The sequence below is a fragment of the Mobula birostris genome, chromosome 15 (assembly GCF_030028105.1).
Source record: "Mobula birostris isolate sMobBir1 chromosome 15, sMobBir1.hap1, whole genome shotgun sequence".
In the NCBI taxonomy this organism is placed as follows: Eukaryota; Metazoa; Chordata; class Chondrichthyes; order Myliobatiformes; family Myliobatidae; genus Mobula; species Mobula birostris.
In genome coordinates this window covers 26,853,134-26,870,139 of record NC_092384.1, presented here as the reverse complement: position 1 = coordinate 26,870,139, position 17,006 = coordinate 26,853,134, and the positions used below count along the sequence as shown (strand labels likewise).

Here is a 17,006-nt window from a genome sequence, read left to right as displayed (position 1 = left end):
GCAGAAATTGTTGGAGCCCGAACAGAGATATTTAAATCATCCTTAGCAGCAGGCGAGGTACCAGAGGATTGGAGGATAGCCAATGTTGTTCCACTGTTTAAGAAAGGCTCCAAACGTAAACCAGGAAATTATAGGCTGGTGAGTCTGACATAAGTTGTGGAAAAGTTATTGGAAGATATCCTAAGGGACCAGATACATAAGTATTTGGATAGACATGGAATGATTAAGGTTGGTTAACATGGCTTCCTCTGTGGTAGGTCATGTCTAACCAATCTCATAGAGTTTTTCAAGGATGTTGCCAGGAAAATGGATGAAGGCAAAGCAATGTATGTTTTCTACTGGAGTTTAGCAAGGCATTTGACAAGGCACCGTGAGCGGTTGCACTTTGGTAGGATTAACCAGGGTAGGTATTACACAGGAACGGTAGAGCACTAAGGAATGTGGTAGATCAAATGGATCTGGGAATACAGATCCATAATTCTTTGAAATTGGTGCAACAGGTAGATAGGGTTTTTAAGAAAGCCATTGGCACATTAGCCTTCATAAATCAAAGTATAGGATGGTATGTTGAAGCTGCATAAGACATTGATGAGATCTAATTTGGAGTATTATTTGCAATTTTGGTCACCTACCTACAGGAAAGATGTAAATAAGGTTGAAAGAATACAGAGAACATTTACAAAGCTGTTGCCGGGTCTGGAGGACCTGAATTATAAGGAAAGATTGAATAAGGGCTTTATTCCTTACAGCACAGAAGATTGAGAGGAGATTTGATACAGGTACACAAAATTATGAGGGGTATAGATGGAATAAATGCAAGCAGGCTTTTTCCACTGAGGTTGGGTGGGACTACAATCAGAGGTCATGGGTTAAGGGTAAAAGGTGAAATGTTTAAGGAGAACATGAGGGAAAACTTCTTCACTCAGAGGGCTGTGGGAGGCATGGACTAGACAGGCCAAATGGCCTGTAATTGTACTTTACTTTTCCATGACTCGATGATTGTATTCTATGACTCTAACACAATAGTTTACCTAGCTTGCCTAATCATTCAATAAGATCGTGGCTGACCTGGTTGTGGACTCAGCTCCGCCCACCTGTCTTTTTCCCATAACCATTAATTGCCTTGGTTTGCAAAAATCTATCTAATTGTAGCTTAAATATATTTAATGGGGTAGCCTTTACTGCTTCCCTGGCTTGACAGTTCTTCTCTGGGAAAAATCAATTTTTCCTCCTCTCTATCCTAAATCTAGTACCCTGAATCTTGATGCTACGTCCCTTAGTTTCCGTCTCAAAGTATAGGACTGAAAGTATAGTATACAGAGTCTTAATTACAGGAGTTTTTCCCTTTTTTATTTGGAGATTTAATTGTAGTTGTTAACAATTTTCCTGTCATTACAGTAAAATGATATATAGATTTTGTCAGTATCAGAAAGGACTTTTGTGGTGATGTCACCGGGCAATGTGTGCCACACACATTAACATGTGAAAACTTTAATGCTCAAGTGCAAACTACAAGGGATATGGATAATACCATTGAAATACTGGAATGGGAACACACTGCTCAATTTTTAATATATTGATCCAAATTTCACAAAATTGAAAAAGAAAGGCAGATGTTGGAAATTCAAAAGAAAATTGGAAAATGCTAGAAAAACTCATGAGGTCAAGCAGAATACCGTTTGCAATCACAATGGAATTGCTTTGGGGTCAATGACCACGATACTCTTTGTTTGAAAGTACTTATGGCAAAAGATAGGACTGGCTCACAAGTTAAAGTCCTAAATTGGGGCAAGCCTAATTTTGATGGCATTGCACAGGAATTTACCAAGGTTGATTGAAAGAGACCACTAGTAGGTAAAGGGACATCTGGTAAAGGGGAAGCTCTGCAAAGTGAGATAGGGAGAGTTCATGGTGAATATCTTCCTGTCATAGAGAAGGCAAGGCTGGCAGGATTAGGGAACCTTCCTTGAGAGGAAGTATTGAGGCTCTGGTCAGTTAAAAGGAGGTATATATCAAATAAAGACAACTGTGATCAAGTAAACTCCTTGAGGAGTATAAGGATGTTTAAGAAGTAAATCGGGAAGGCAAAACGTGGTCGTGGGATAATTGTGGCAGATAAGGTAGAGAGTAAAATAATATTTTGTAAGTGTATTGAAACCAAAAGGGTAACTGAGGAATGAATAGGTCCGTTTAAGGATCAGTGTGATCATCTATGTGTGGAAGCATAAGAGATGGGCAAAGTCTTAAATTCGTATTTCCAATCTGTAATTACTGAGAAAAAGGTCAGGGAAGCTCATGCATTCAAGGACAGGAACAGTAATTTCCTAAAATGTGAAAAAGGGGGATGCGGACCAGAAATAATCTCTCTTCATCGCCGATGATCAATGCAGGCGCAACTCAAGGTTGCATTTCAGCCCACTGCTGTACTCTCTCTATACTCATGACAGTGTGGCTCAGCACAGCTCAAGTGCCATCTATAAATTCACTGATGACACAACTGTTGTTGGCAGGATCTCAGACTGAGTGAGATAGTTCAACTGGTTGAGTTGTGTCGCCAACAATCTTGCACTCAACGTCAGTATGACCAAGGAAGGAGAAGTCGAGAGAACACACACCAGTCCTCATCAAAGGGTCAGCAACGGAAAGGGTGAACAGCTTCAAGTTCCTGGGCATTAACATCTCGGAAGACTATTATTCTTTTTAATATATTTTCATTGTAGCATAGTAATACTTTATTAAAAATATATTGCTGCAAAAAAACTAATTTCACTACATATGTCAGTGATAATAATTCAATCTGATTCAGATGTTGATTCTGGCAGTCTTGAGATCTATTAGGGTCCATTAAGCCCCAGAGCTTGACCGAGTACGTTCAAGGATGTTGTGGAATGGAAGCAATTGCTGGTGCCCTGATAGATGTTTGTATCTCTGTTATCCATGGGCAATTTACCAAAAGACTGGAGGATGGATAATTTTATTTTATTTAAGAAGGACTGCACACAAGCTGGGGAGTTGCATGCTAGTATGCTAATTGTCAATGATAGGTAAGTTACTGTTGAGTAGTGGTCGCCAACCAGTCAATCACAATCGACCGGTCGATCTTTGAGACTTTCCCAGCAGATTCCGAAACAAAAGGAAAAATAAATACACAAATACATTATGCTTGATAAACCTTTTGATGCAAATATGTAGTAACTTCTACTTTGAAAAAGGACCACTCAACAACTTCATGCCCAAAAGGAACAACTTTATCTAGGACGGTAAAAGGATATTCGCATACAGAGGTTTTCACTGATGCGCACCAGGCAGAAAAGGCCGGAAGGAAAACCCCGCAACCCCAGAAACAATCTCTCTTTACAAACAGCTTTCCGTAGCAAGAGTATTGCTATATTACTATGATCCTAATTGGTATTAACTTATCTTTATAATGCTCACATTACAACACTTCTCCCCCTTTAAATTCCAACATTCCCCAAATGTAAAAGAAATGGGAAACAAAAACAGTGGTGTCATTAGCTTGCGTACCCCTGAAACGTATACTAGTGTCTCAGTAACAGTTTACCAATACCTGGAAAGTTGAGGAGCTGAAATCAGGGTTGAAGGCCCAGCAAACTTGCTGCTCAGAGGACGTGGATCGACAAGTGTTAAAGAACTTGTCACTCTGTGAATATTTTTCATGACAGTTCAATGAATCCCTGGATGTAATGCAAACAGCTCAGCTTGTTGTATTTGTCAGAATGGCTTTCCAGGATTTTACAACAAAGGAGGACTTCCTCACTCTTTTGCAATTAAAGGAGAGAACAAGAGGTGAGGATATTTACAATGAGTTTAAAAAATACGTACGTAAAAATGACATCCCCATTCATAAACTGGTGGCAATTACTCCTGATGGGGGCCGAGCAATGCGCGGTGTGAGCGTTAGTTTTATAGCACTGTGCCGTAGGGACCCTGATTTTCCCGACTTCCTGGATTATCAGCAGGCCTTGGCTGGGAAGGTGGTGGACTTTTCTCATGTAATGACACTGGTGGCCAAACTGATAAACTTGATTCGAGCAAAAGCGCTTCAGCACCGCTTAGTCAAGGCGTTATTGGATGAGCTCGATGCCACTATGGCCTGTTCGATATGCTAGTTACAGTGTTTTCTTGGTTGAATTAATTTGAAAGTTTGACAAAAGCATTTTATGTAATTAAATACAATTCGCCCAAATAAAAGGCTTCAAGTTGGAAGTACGATCTGAGCTGTTTTTTCTCTAAACGATTTAGTAGGTCGATCTTGCCTTTCAGTAAGGCCGGGGTAGGGGATCTTGGGCTTAAAAAGGTTGGTGAGCACTACTGTAGAGGATTGTGAGAGGCAGGATCTATTTGCATTTGGAAAGGCAGGAACCAATTAGGAATAGTAACCATGACTTTGTGCATAGCAGCTCATGTATCATGAATCTGATTGAGTTTTCTTTTGAAGAGGTGATCGATTGGATTGATGAATGCAGGGTGGTAGATGTCTACATGGACTCTAGCAAGAGCTTTGACTGAGATCCTGTTTAGTAGGCTTGTCCAGAAGGTTAGATCATATGGATCTAGGGCAACCGGACCAATTGTTTTCCAAATTGGAGGCCTGTGACCTGTGGTGTCCCAGTGGGATCAACACTGGGTCCTCTATTATTTGTCAGATGTAATAATGGTTTGAAGGAAAATGTGGGCTGCATGATTAGTAAGTTTTGTGGTGTACAGTGAAGAAGGTTGCCTAAGATTATAATAGATTAGCTAGGAAAGTGGACAAAGAAATAGCAGATGGAAGTTAACTCAGACAATTGCAGAGTGATATGTTTTAGGAAGTTCACCAGGGAAGGACATTCACGATGAATGTCAGAGTTCTGGGAAGTGTAGTACAGAGAGAACTAGGGGCCCCATTCCTGACAATGGTGACAGGGTGGTGAAAAGGGCATATGGCACACTTACCTTCTGTGGTCAGGGTACTAAGTACAAGAGTAGGGACATGTTGCAAATGTACAAGATGTTAGTGAGACACAACTTGGAGTAATGTATGTAGTTCTATTGGAGTAATGTAGAAAAAATGTGATTAAGCTAGGGAGGATGCAGAAAAGATTGACAAGGATGTTGCTAGCACAGGAGGGCTTGACTTGTGAGGAGAGACTGGATAGGCTGGGATTTCTTGTCCTGAGTGATGGAGGCTGAGGGGTGATCTTAAAGCAGTTTGTAAAAATCAAGGGCATAATTATAGAAGACTCTTTCCCAACGTAGGAGTAACTCAAACAAGGAGCATAGGTTTGTGGTGAGAATGAAAAAGATTTAAAAGGGACCTAAGGGGCAACTTTTTTACAGAGGGGAGATGGATATATGGAATGAGCTGGCACAGCCTGGTACAATTACAACATTTAAAGACAAACACAGGCAAATACAACTGACTCAGGTAGACTACATAGTCAAGTTGGTCTGGAGGTTCTGTTTCTGTGCTGTGTAACTCTGATAATTTTGGATCAGAGTAACCTCTTCACTGCCTTAACTTACAAGCATGTACACATTCCCTGCTTTTGTATCATTTAACTTCCTGCCCCACCCAGTTCAAGATGCAGACAATGCAGTATTTTCATTCCTTCAGAAGATGAATTGTTCTAAATAGTTAAAATGTTTCTATGCTTAATCAAGTTATTTATCATTTCTATATTTTTTCTTTTCCATTTTCTTCTCTCAATCTCTCTTAACCAAGCCTTTCTCATTAAATCTTTCTGTACTTGATTTTAAGTTCAACCACTTCATCGTCCTCCTTCTGTTATTTGTCTAGTTACAGCAATGCTCTGTTCACAATTGTGCCAAATACAGCGTTGCCTTTGCTATTGTAGATCGAAGCTAACTTACATATTTTCATTATTTCAAATATTCAGAGAATAATAAGCTATGAATCACAGACTTAAAATGAACAATTGATGCAGCAACACACATCAAGGTTGCTGGTGAACGCAGCAGGCCGGGCAGCATCTATAGGAAGAGGTACAGTTGACGTTGGTCTCGGCCCGAAACGTCGACTGCACCTCTTCCTATAGATGCTGCCTGGCCTGCTTTGATGTGTGTTGCTTGAACTTGAAGCATCTGCAGAATTCCTCGTGTTTCTGTTTTTAAATTGATGCAGCATCAAGTGGCCTCGCAACAGGCGAGATTTCCCAGTGACCACCCATTTTAATTCTTCTTGCCATTCTCATTGTGACATGTTGGTCCATGGCCTCCTATGCTGCCACAATGAGGCCTCTCTCAGGTGGAGGAGCAACATCTCATGTTCCATCTGGATAGCCTCCAACCTGACAGCATGAACATTGAGTTTTCTAACTTTGGTAATTTCTACCCCTCCCCATTCTTTCTTTTTTCATTCCCTATTCTGGCTCTCCTCTTAACCTTTCTCTTCTCATATGTATATCACTACCCACTGGACCTCCTCCTCCTTCCCTTCCTCCCATGGTCCACTCTGCTCTCCTGTAAATTCTGTCTTTTTCAGCCCTTTAACTATTCCACCTACAGGGGCGGCGCTAAGATGGTGCTAGCTGGTGCTATAGCACCAGCAGAAATTTCAATAGCACCACCAAGAAATTAACTGAAATTTGTCCACTATACACTTCTGCTTATTCATTCGTTGTCAATGTCTTGCCATTGCTGTCCTTAGATCAGTTAAGCTGATCTAAGATCACTTAAGGTAGTGATGTCACTCACTCGAGAGATTGATAGTATACATCCGGGCACAGATCCGTGGTCTCGCGAGACTAACGGATGACACACACACACACACACACACACACACACACACACTTTGTGCTCTTACAAGCCTGGCACATGCATTATTTTGGCCGGCATGAAAAATGGATCTATTTTTAGTGAGAATACGACCTCATTCAGAGAAATCAGTAGTGTCTCAGCCTGAGCCTGTCTTAATTGAAAGTGACATGAAATGAAATACAATGTTGCAAATGAAATACAATGTTGGAAAGTGTATGGTTATGCACTTTGACAGAAGAAATAAACAGGCAGACTATTATTTAAATGGGGAGAGAATTCAAAGTTCTGAGATGCAACGGGTCTTGGGAATCCTCATGCAGGATACCGTTAAGGTTAACCTCCAGGTTGAGTCAGTGGTGAAGAAGGCGAATGCAATGTTGGCACTCATTTGTAGAGGAATAGAGTATAGGAGCAGAGATGTGATGTTGAGGCTCTATAAGGCGCGGGTAAGACCTTACTTGGAGTACTGTGGGCAGTTTTGGGTTCGCTATTTAAGAAAGGATGTGCTGACATTGGAAAGGGTACAGAGAAGATTCACTAGAATGATTCCGGGAATGAGGGGATTAACATATGAGGAGCGTTTGTCCGCTCTTGGACTGTATTCCTTGGAGTTTAGAAGAATGAGGGGAGACCTCATAGAAACATTTTGAATGTTGAAAGGCATGGACAGAGTGGATGTGGCAAAGTTGTTTCCCATGATGGGGGAGTCTAGTACGAGAGGGCATGACTTAAGGTTTGAAGGGCGCCCATTCAGAACAGAGATGCGAAGAAATTTTTTAGCCAGAGGGTGGTGAGTCTATGGAATTTGTTGCCACGGGCGGCAGTGGAGGCCAAGTCATTGGGTGTATTTAAGGCAGAGATTGATAGGTATCTGAGTAGCCAGGGCATCAAAGGTTATGGTGAGAAGGCAGGGGAGTGGGACTAAATGGGAGAATGGATCAGCTCATGATAAAATGGCGGAGCAGACTCGATGGGCCGAATGGCTGACTTCTGCTCCTTTGTCTTATGGTCTTATGGACATGCAGAAAGAAGTAAGTGGGGATGAGGACGATAGCAGTTCATCGAAGGAGTGTGAGGGCGAAGTAGAGGAACAAGAAGTGGAGCGGGATTCGGAAGAGAACATCGATGAAGCTGCTCTTAGTGCTAGTGGGAATACTGTTAGCGATGTTAGCCAGCAGCCTGAGGAAGGACCCCGTCGGCCAGCATTGAAAAAGTACCCTTCGCTGCTCGTAACAGCTTGGCCATCAGCAAAGGATTTTTATTCGTGGCTGGTTTGACTGGCTGGAATATTCGATCACAAAAGATACTACATCCTGCTTTGCATGCAGGCATTTCCTGTGTGGAGGACATGGGTTCTATTCTGAGTCTACCTTCACTGTCACCGATTACCGCAACTGACGGAAAACTATAACAGCTTTCAAAACCCACCATGTAAGTGCAGCTCATAAGCTTGCTATGGAGGCATGGGCCGAATTCAGATTGAGAAAAAAAGACGGTTCAAGATTGGGAAATATGCTTGATAAAGGACATGCAAAGATTGTCCAAGAAAATCGTGAGTATATGAGAGCAGTGGTTGAGTCTCTACGCTATACTGCGTGCCAAGGCATTGCCCAGCGAGGACACTGGGATAATGATGGATCTGGCAATAGGGGAAACTTTGTTGAGTTGCTCAGTGTAACTGGGCAGTTTGATAAGAATATAGCTAAAAAACAGAGGACAATCCTGAAAATGCAAAAAACACCCATCACGATATCCAAAATGAAGTTAAGGGTATTATGGCAGATATGGTCAGACGTCAAATAAGTGCAGAGATCAAGGAGGCTGGACATTTTGCCATCATGGTGGATGAAAGTAAAGACTTGAGTAAAAAGGAGCAAATATCAGTGGTGGTGCGGTATTTGAATAACGAAACAGTGCTTGAAGAATTTTTAACACTTCACTCCGGCAGAATAGTTGGACGCAGAGTCGCTTCTTAAAAGCATTGAACAGACACTCGCCCAGTGTGTCATTGATAAGAACGCGTGTATAGGTCAGTGTTATGACGGGGCGGCAGTGATGTCCGGGTGCAATAACGGGGTACAAGAGAGGTTCAGGAAAGAGGTCCCGCTGGCATTATATATACACTGCCATGCTCACAGACCTAACCTTGTTTTAGTGGATGTTGTGAGCAATGTACCACAAGCGGGTGAGTTTTTTGAAACTGTGCAGCTGCTTTACAACTTCTTTTCAAACTCTGTTGCCCTCGATCTTTTCATGAAGAAACAGAGAGAACTGGAATCAACTGCACAGCCCGAGGAGTTGAAGAAATTGTCAGATACACGCTGGGCATGGCAGTATACAGCTTTGTGGGCTACAAGCAAATCACTCCCTGCCATTCTAGCTACACTGCAGAATATTATGGGTCAACCAAATGCACGGAGGAAAACGGAGTCCAGAGCTGTAAACAGACTGATTGACGAGCAGTTTGCTTTACTTCTCACTCTGTTTGAGGATTTATTCCGAGTCACCAAGTTCATGTCAGACCAGCTACGATCTCCCAGTTTGGAGCTTTCATCCGCTGTGGCCTTGGCTCAGTCTGTTATCGATGCACTCTCAGCAAAACAGGGAGAGGAATTATGGAGTGAAATTCAGGCAAGAGCTGGGGACCTATGCGTCAAGGCCGGTATACAGAGCAGACCACATGAAAGGAGACAGGCCCAACCACCCCGCTGCCTACATGATTTTGCTGTTGAGGCCCAAACTCAACGCACACCGGTCACATCCTCTGATGACATTCACAAGCACTGTTTCTATCCGGTTATAGACAGACTTCTGACTGAAATGAAAAGACGGTTCTCAATTGAGACTAGGGGTATTCTGACTGGAGTCTCAGCATTGAGTCCCAAACACAAGTTCTTTCTAGACAAGATTTGTCTTTGGCCAATGGCCCAATACTATGGAGTGACTGAAGTGAACCTGAGTGCAGAGCTACATCAGGTTCGGCGTCTGCTGGAAACAAAACAAAAGCAAGGACAGACAGTGAATGATACAGTGGAATTTCTAGCTCTTATGAGACCCTACCGCGATGCATTTATAGATTTATACCAACTAATCTGCATTATCACTGATTCTACCTGTGACATCTGCCTCATGCAAATGGAGTTTCTTTTGCCTCAGACGTCTCAAAAACTACCTAAGGAACAGCAGCGGCGATGCTCAGAACAGCAACTTGACTCTGTTTGCCATAAACAGCCGGAGGACCAAAGCACTTGACATCCAGAAAATCACTGATGCTTTCGCCACCAATCACAACAACAGACGGATTGTGCTTCTCTGAAAACATCAATGGTGAGTGCAGTTGATTTTTTAAAAATTTGGGCCAAGACTAATGCTGATTATTATTATTATTTTGTGGTGGATACTCCATAGTCCTTATGTTTCCTGCAAATCCTAAAATATTACATTTACTGCTATTAAGCCTACTGATTTTGCTTAGACTTCCAAGTGGTGATTGTGTTGATTTTTGTTACAAATTCAGTAGTCAAATTAATTGAGGTATTGCATGGTCAGAGTACGATTTGTCCAACTCCTGGTAAAGCCTTGCATCTGTTGTTTGCCTTATTTGACTTTAATAACGGTGTATCTTTTGGCATTGTCCGCCTATGTAGCAGTGGACATTGGGGGATAGTCTTGTGTTTTTCAGTTGAAAAGCACGCATTTGACGCTGATTGCGGGATTGGTGCGTGATTCACGTTGTGCGCTGTGGGTCGGATGCTCTGTTGGTTTGTTTGTTTATGCTCTGTGTAGCCTGGGTTGTCTCCGATGCTGTTGACACTGTCACAGTTCACGTCTATATTAGATCTATCAATTTCTGTTGCTTGTGAATCAACAGAGGCATTTATAGTAGGCACATAATGCTTGAAACTGACTTTTCAACGCCACGCGTCTGGCCTTGTGAATACATATTACCATACAGTGCATCCCTCAGCACCATCACTGAATAATTCAGCCCCATTGTAGCGCCAGCAAGAAAAAATCTCTGGCGCCGCCACTGTCTACCTATCACCTCCCAGCTTCTCAATTCTTTCCCCCTCCCACACCACCTATCTTCCCCCTCATTTGGTTTCACCTATCATCATCCCTCACCTTCTTATTCTGGTTTCCTTCCTCCTCCTTTCCAATTTTGATGAAGTTCCTCCAGTATTTCGTGTGTGTTACTCTGAATTAGCAGAACCTTTTTTGTTTATCAATTGCCATTTGTAGAAAATTTCAAATTTCTCCTGCTCAGTTCTGGCTAACCCTGGTACTTTCAGTCAAATGAGCTGGCAGAATGAATTTTGAAATGAGGTCTGCAATAAACTTGTTAACATGAGTCAGGTCCACAGAAACTCACATCATTTGTCCCACTAGGGTAGCAGAGTGGGAATGATGACACACATATCCTCTCAAATAGGGAAAGTTGTGGTACCGTGGAAACTATAAGAGAAAATAACAGTGAGGGAATGAACAAAAAACTATTAAAGTCAATGCTAGATTACTAGACTTCTTTTATGCTGAACATTTCTGTTCCTTTTATAATATCTGTTATATATTTAAGTCTAGACATGTGCTGGATAAGTCTATGTATCCAGCACATAGGCAGTTATTCACATTTTCTCAACTGTCCGATAAAATCACACGAAAGCAGGGGATAGAACATTTTAGGTAGTGGGCAGACTAATATTTCTCACTATATATTATTTTGTCTGCCAAACAGACAAAGCTAACAGACAAACTGAACATTTTTTATTTGTGTTGGAGATCTTGGTATTGGCAGCCTCTCCAATTCATTTGATAAACTGACAGTGAAGCATAAGACATAGGAGCAGAATTAAGTCATTCAGCCCAATCAGTCTGCTCCGCCATTCCATCATGGCTGATCCTGGATCCCACTCAACCCCATACACCTGCCGTTTCACCATATCCTTTGATGCCCTGACTGATCAGGAAACTATCAAGTTCTGCCTTAAATATACCCACGCACTTGGCCTCCACCGCAGTCTGTGACAGAGCATTCCACAGATTCACTGCTAAAAAAAATTACTGCTTACGTCTGTTCCAAAAGTTCACCCCTCAATTTTGAGGCTGTGCCCTCGAGTTTTGGATACACCCATCATAGGAAACATCCTCTCCACATCCACCCTATCTAATCCTTTCAACGTTCAGTAGGTTTCAATGATATCCCCTCACAGTCTTTTGAATTCCACTGAGTACAGGCCTAAAGCGGCCTAAAGCTGCCAAATGCTCCACATAGGTTAACCGCTTCATTCCCAGAATCATCCTTGTGAACCTCTCTGGACTCTCTCCAATGACAACACATCCTTTTTGAAATATGGGGTCAAAAACTGTTGACAAGTGTCTTATAAAACCTCAGCATTATCTCCTTGCTTTTATATTCTATTCCCCTTAAAATAAATGCCAACATTGCATTTGCCTTCCTTACCACAGACTCAATCTGTAAATTAATCTTCTGGGAGTATTGCATGAGGACTTCTAGGTCCTTCTACACCTCTGATGTTTGAACCTTCTCCCAATTTAGATAATAGTCCACACTATTATTCCATTTACCAAAATGATTATCATACATTTCCCAGCACTGTATTCCATCTGCCACTTTTTTGCCCGTTCTTCCAATTTGTCCTGCTGCAATCGCATTGCTTCCTCAGCACTACCTACTCCTCCTCCTAACTTCATATCATCCACAAACCATCAATTCCATAGGATTGCCATACGATTTTATCTTGTTAAGCAGCCTCATATGTGGCACCTTCTTGAGTATCTGCAAAAAGGACAAAAACGGCCACAATGTCTATCGATGTCAGGGCAGTGTGCAAATTGAAGTAAGAGATACAAGTGATGGTGTTTTCACACTGCTGCTGCTCTTTCTAGATGGCAGGTTTGGAAAGTGCTGTTGTCATAGCCTGGGCAAATATCAACATTTTGTTAATGGTACAGTATTGTATTCATCCAAGAAAACATACTAAATTCAGGTTGAGTAACCCATATGTTCTTTCTGATACTGACAAATCTCTTCTTTCAATTTATGATCGAGATCTTCATTTTTCACTTTATGCAGTTTTTCTATTTTTCATTAACTTCTGTTCATTGCATATGTGAAATGACATCGTAGGTGGAACCTGAAAGCCTGCATTGTTTGTTCAACCGCAGATTCTTGATGCTGCTGTGCAGCTTTTGTCACCTTGCACACATTATATTTTCATTATATTAATGGCATATTATAATTTTTACTGTTAAGTACGTGTGTAATGAACAAGTGTAAAACAAAGACTGCTTACAGATAGCACAAATTCAGAGTCTGAAATGACGGTGAACCTAAGCTATCTCATTATATATTCCAAAATCCAAAATCGGAAATGCTTCCAGCCCAAATCATTTCAGATAAGGGGTATTCAACCTGGTACTTCTAACTTGTGCCTTGTAGATGGAGGGAAAATTCTGTGATGCCAACTGCTAGGTCACTTACTACAGAATACCCAGCCTCTGGCAGTGTTTATGCAACTGGTCCAGTTGAGCTTCAAGTCAATATTGACCCTCAGGACATTGATAGTAGGGTACTCACCAATGGGAATGTGATTTAAGGATAGGTGGTTAGATGTTCTCTTATTAAAAAAACAGTCATTGTCTGGCTTTTTTGCAGGATTAATATTTCTCTTCTCTTATTAGCTGTTGGCTAAATGTAATCAATGTCTTGCCGCTGCAATTTAACACCCTAATCACATTATTATTAATTTTGTATGAATATTTCATTGTCACTTTCTCAACAATTACAGCGGAGATTCAAGACACACTCATCAACTGTAGTTAAGGCTGATTTAAAATCTTTAAAGTAATGACAAGCTCATTCCCCAGAAGTATAATAAATTGGTAATATACAGGCAAATATCAATCACACAGAATTTTGTATTAGAATTAGATGGTTTGTACTCTCCTTAATAGATTTGCTTACATAAATAGTAATTAATCATTGCAATTTTAACTATTACATGATTTTTTTGATCGAATCACATATTCAAATGTAAATGAGTGAATAAGAAACTAATAGTAAATCAAATTTTAGATAAAATACTACTGTTTGCCCTTTTATCATGTATCTGTTTTAATTTATTCAGGGAAAACTAATGCATTGCTTTTGCTTGAAATTTGAACAGGCCCTCAGATGGCAGATGATCTAAATAAAACAAAGGAAGAATACTTTGAAGGATTGGTATGAGTTTCATAATGATTCATTTAATGTTACAGTAGTGTGAAATTGTTTAGCATGCCCATCTATTCAAAGGTAGTTTCTAGCACATTTAGCTGAATAACCTAGAGGACTGATATATCTTAGAACCATAGAAACTACAGCACAGAAACAGGCCCTTTGGCCCTTCTTGGCTGTGCCAAACCATTTTCTGCCTAGTCCCACTGACCTGCACACGGACCATATCCCTCCATACACCTCCCATCCATGTATCTGTCCAATTTATTCTTAAATGTTAAAAAAGAACCCACATTTACCACCTCGTCTGGCAGCTCATTCCATACTCCCACTACTCTCTGTGTGAAGAAGCCCCCCCCTAATGTTCCCTTTAAACTTTTCCCCCCTCACCCTTAACTCATGTCCTCTGGTTTTTTTCTCCCCTTGCCTCAGTGGAAAAAGCCTGCTTGCATTCACTCTATCTATACCCATCATAATTTTATATACCTCTATCAAAGCTCCCCTCATTCTTCTACGCTCCAGGGAATAAAGTCCTAACCTATTCAACCTTCCTCTGTAACTGAGTTTCTCAAGTCCCGGCAACATCCTTGTAAACCTTCTCTGCACTCTTTCAACCTTATTTATATCCTTCCTGTAATTTGGTGACCAAAACTAAATACAATACTCCAGATTCGGCCTCACCAATGCCTTATACAACCTCATCATAACATTCCAGCTCTTATACTCAATACTTCGATTAATAAAGGCCAATGTACCAAAAGCTCTCTTTACGACTCCACCTACCTGTGATGCTAATTTTACGGAATTTTGTATCTGTATTCCCAGATCCCTCTGTTCCACTGCACTCCTCAGTGCCTTACCATTAACCCTGTATGTTCTACCTTGGTTTGTCCTTCCAACGTGCAATACCTCACACTTGTCAGTATTAAACTCCATCTGCCATTTTTCAGCCCATTTTTCCAGCTGGTCCAAGTCCCTCTGCAGGCTCTGAAAACCTTCCTCACTGTCTACTACACCTCCAATCTTTGTATCATCAGCAAACTTGCTGATCCAATTTACCACATTATCATCCAGATCATTGATATAGATGACAAATAACAATGGACCCAGCACTGATCCCTGTGGCACACCACTAGTCACAGGCCTCCACTCAGAGAAGCAATTCTCTACCACCACTCTCTGGCTTCTTCCATCGAGCCAATGTCTAATCCAATTTACCACCTCTCCATGTATACCTAGCGACTGAATTTTCCTAACTAACCTCCCATGCGGGACCTTGTCAAAGGCCTTACTGAAGTCCATGTAGACAATATCCACTGCCTTCCCTTCATCCACTTTCCTGGTAACCTCCTCGAAAAACTCCAACAGATTGGTGAAACATGACCTACCACGCACAAAGCCATGTTGGCTCTCCCTAATAAGCCCCTGTCTATCCAAATGCTTGTAGATTCTGTCTCTTAGTACTCCCTCCAATAACTTACCTACTACTGACGTTAAACTCACCGGCCTATAATTTCCCGGATTACTTTTCGATCCTTTTTTAAACAACGGAACAACATGAACCATCTCCAATCCTCCGGCACTTCACCCGTAGACAGCGACATTTTAAGTATTTCTGCCAGGGCCCCTGCAATTCAACACTAGTCTCCTTCAAGGTCCGAGGGAATACTCTGTCAGGTTCCGGGGATTTATCCACTTTAATTTTCCTCAAGACAGCAAGCACCTCGTCCTTTTCAATCTGTACAGTTTCCATGGTCTCACTACTTGATTCCCTCAATTCCATAGATTTCATGCCAGCTTCCTTAGTAAATGCAGACGCAAAAAACCTATTTAAGATCTCCCCCATTTCCTTTGGTTCCGCACAAAGCTGACCACTCTGATCTTCAAGAGGACCAATTTTATCCGTTCTGGGAAATCTGACTTGAAGTAGAAAACCCTTGGGCTTCAGATGTTGTACACATTTGCCATACATCTAACTTTCTTTTGTTGAGAATTGGCTGAGGTGCAAGGGGTTGCAGTGATTACAATCTCCTAGTAGATCTAATGGGCTTCAAGACAAACATAATTTGGATATTAAAGAAGTTTTTATCATCAAAAATTGAGTATAAAGCCACTCAACTGTTTTAAGAGTTTAGTTGATTATGTGCCATCAATATGTGATTGTTCCTGTAGACTATTGTACCGTAGTTGATCTTTAATTAGACTGAAGTATAAGCCTAACAAATCAGATTATTGCATCAAACTTCTATATATAATAGACATATTTGTGAAGCAGTTTAACACTATACATTATATTAGAACCATGTTGTTTCCCAGTGAGAGTGGGTAATAAATGGTGGTTTTTACCAACCATGCTCTCTTCTTGTGAAATAATTTGATTAAAAAACCTCACAGTTGCCCTCCTAATTCAATATCAATCCTAAGGACGGCAAGAACATAATTTCTAAAACCTTGATTACTGGATGAATTTATGTGATGCCCTTAATTACTTCTACATGACCTAAATATTTTACAGCTATTTTCTGCAATGTTGCATGCTAATATAAGCAGTAAATTTGTATACAGTAACTTGCAGTGTACTTAATTAGAAACTTAATTTCCTTTTTTTTGTTAGGGGAGGCTATCTTGTTTTTCAAATACTGTCAGGGAATCTTTTATGTTAATATTTCCTATAAACGTAGACCGGGAATTTTAAGCATGTTGACTGTATTTTCTGTATAGGGTACTGGAGAAGATGTTATTCTGTTTTTACGTCTTGACGGTCTCGTCCAGAACATGAATTTGAGCAAGGAGAATATAACCAGTGTGCTAAAAGAAATCTGGAAGGAAAAGATTGCAGATGACCTTCAGGTTTGTGAATCCACTTCTTAGTACCATATGAGTGGCTTTCTCAGAATTAAAATATTGAAATGTATAGAAATCTAGCTCAATGTCTCTTTTTGTATAAAATTAGCTGAAATCAGCTAAAGCGGTAGAATTACATCCCAGG

The 17,006-nt window shown here is 40.9% G+C and overlaps 1 protein-coding gene across 4 annotated transcripts in view; it reads left to right on the top strand.

Moving 5' to 3' along the window:
* Positions 1-17,006, top strand: part of tsnaxip1 (translin-associated factor X interacting protein 1) — a 60,916-nt gene that overhangs the window by 30,019 nt on the left and 13,891 nt on the right. For all 4 annotated transcript variants that reach the window (XM_072279494.1, XM_072279495.1, XM_072279496.1 and 1 more), the window contains 2 exons: positions 13,968-14,023; positions 16,739-16,867. In XM_072279494.1, the coding sequence (XP_072135595.1) occupies positions 13,968-14,023; positions 16,739-16,867 (185 nt within the window). The remainder of the gene's footprint in view (positions 1-13,967; positions 14,024-16,738; positions 16,868-17,006) is intronic.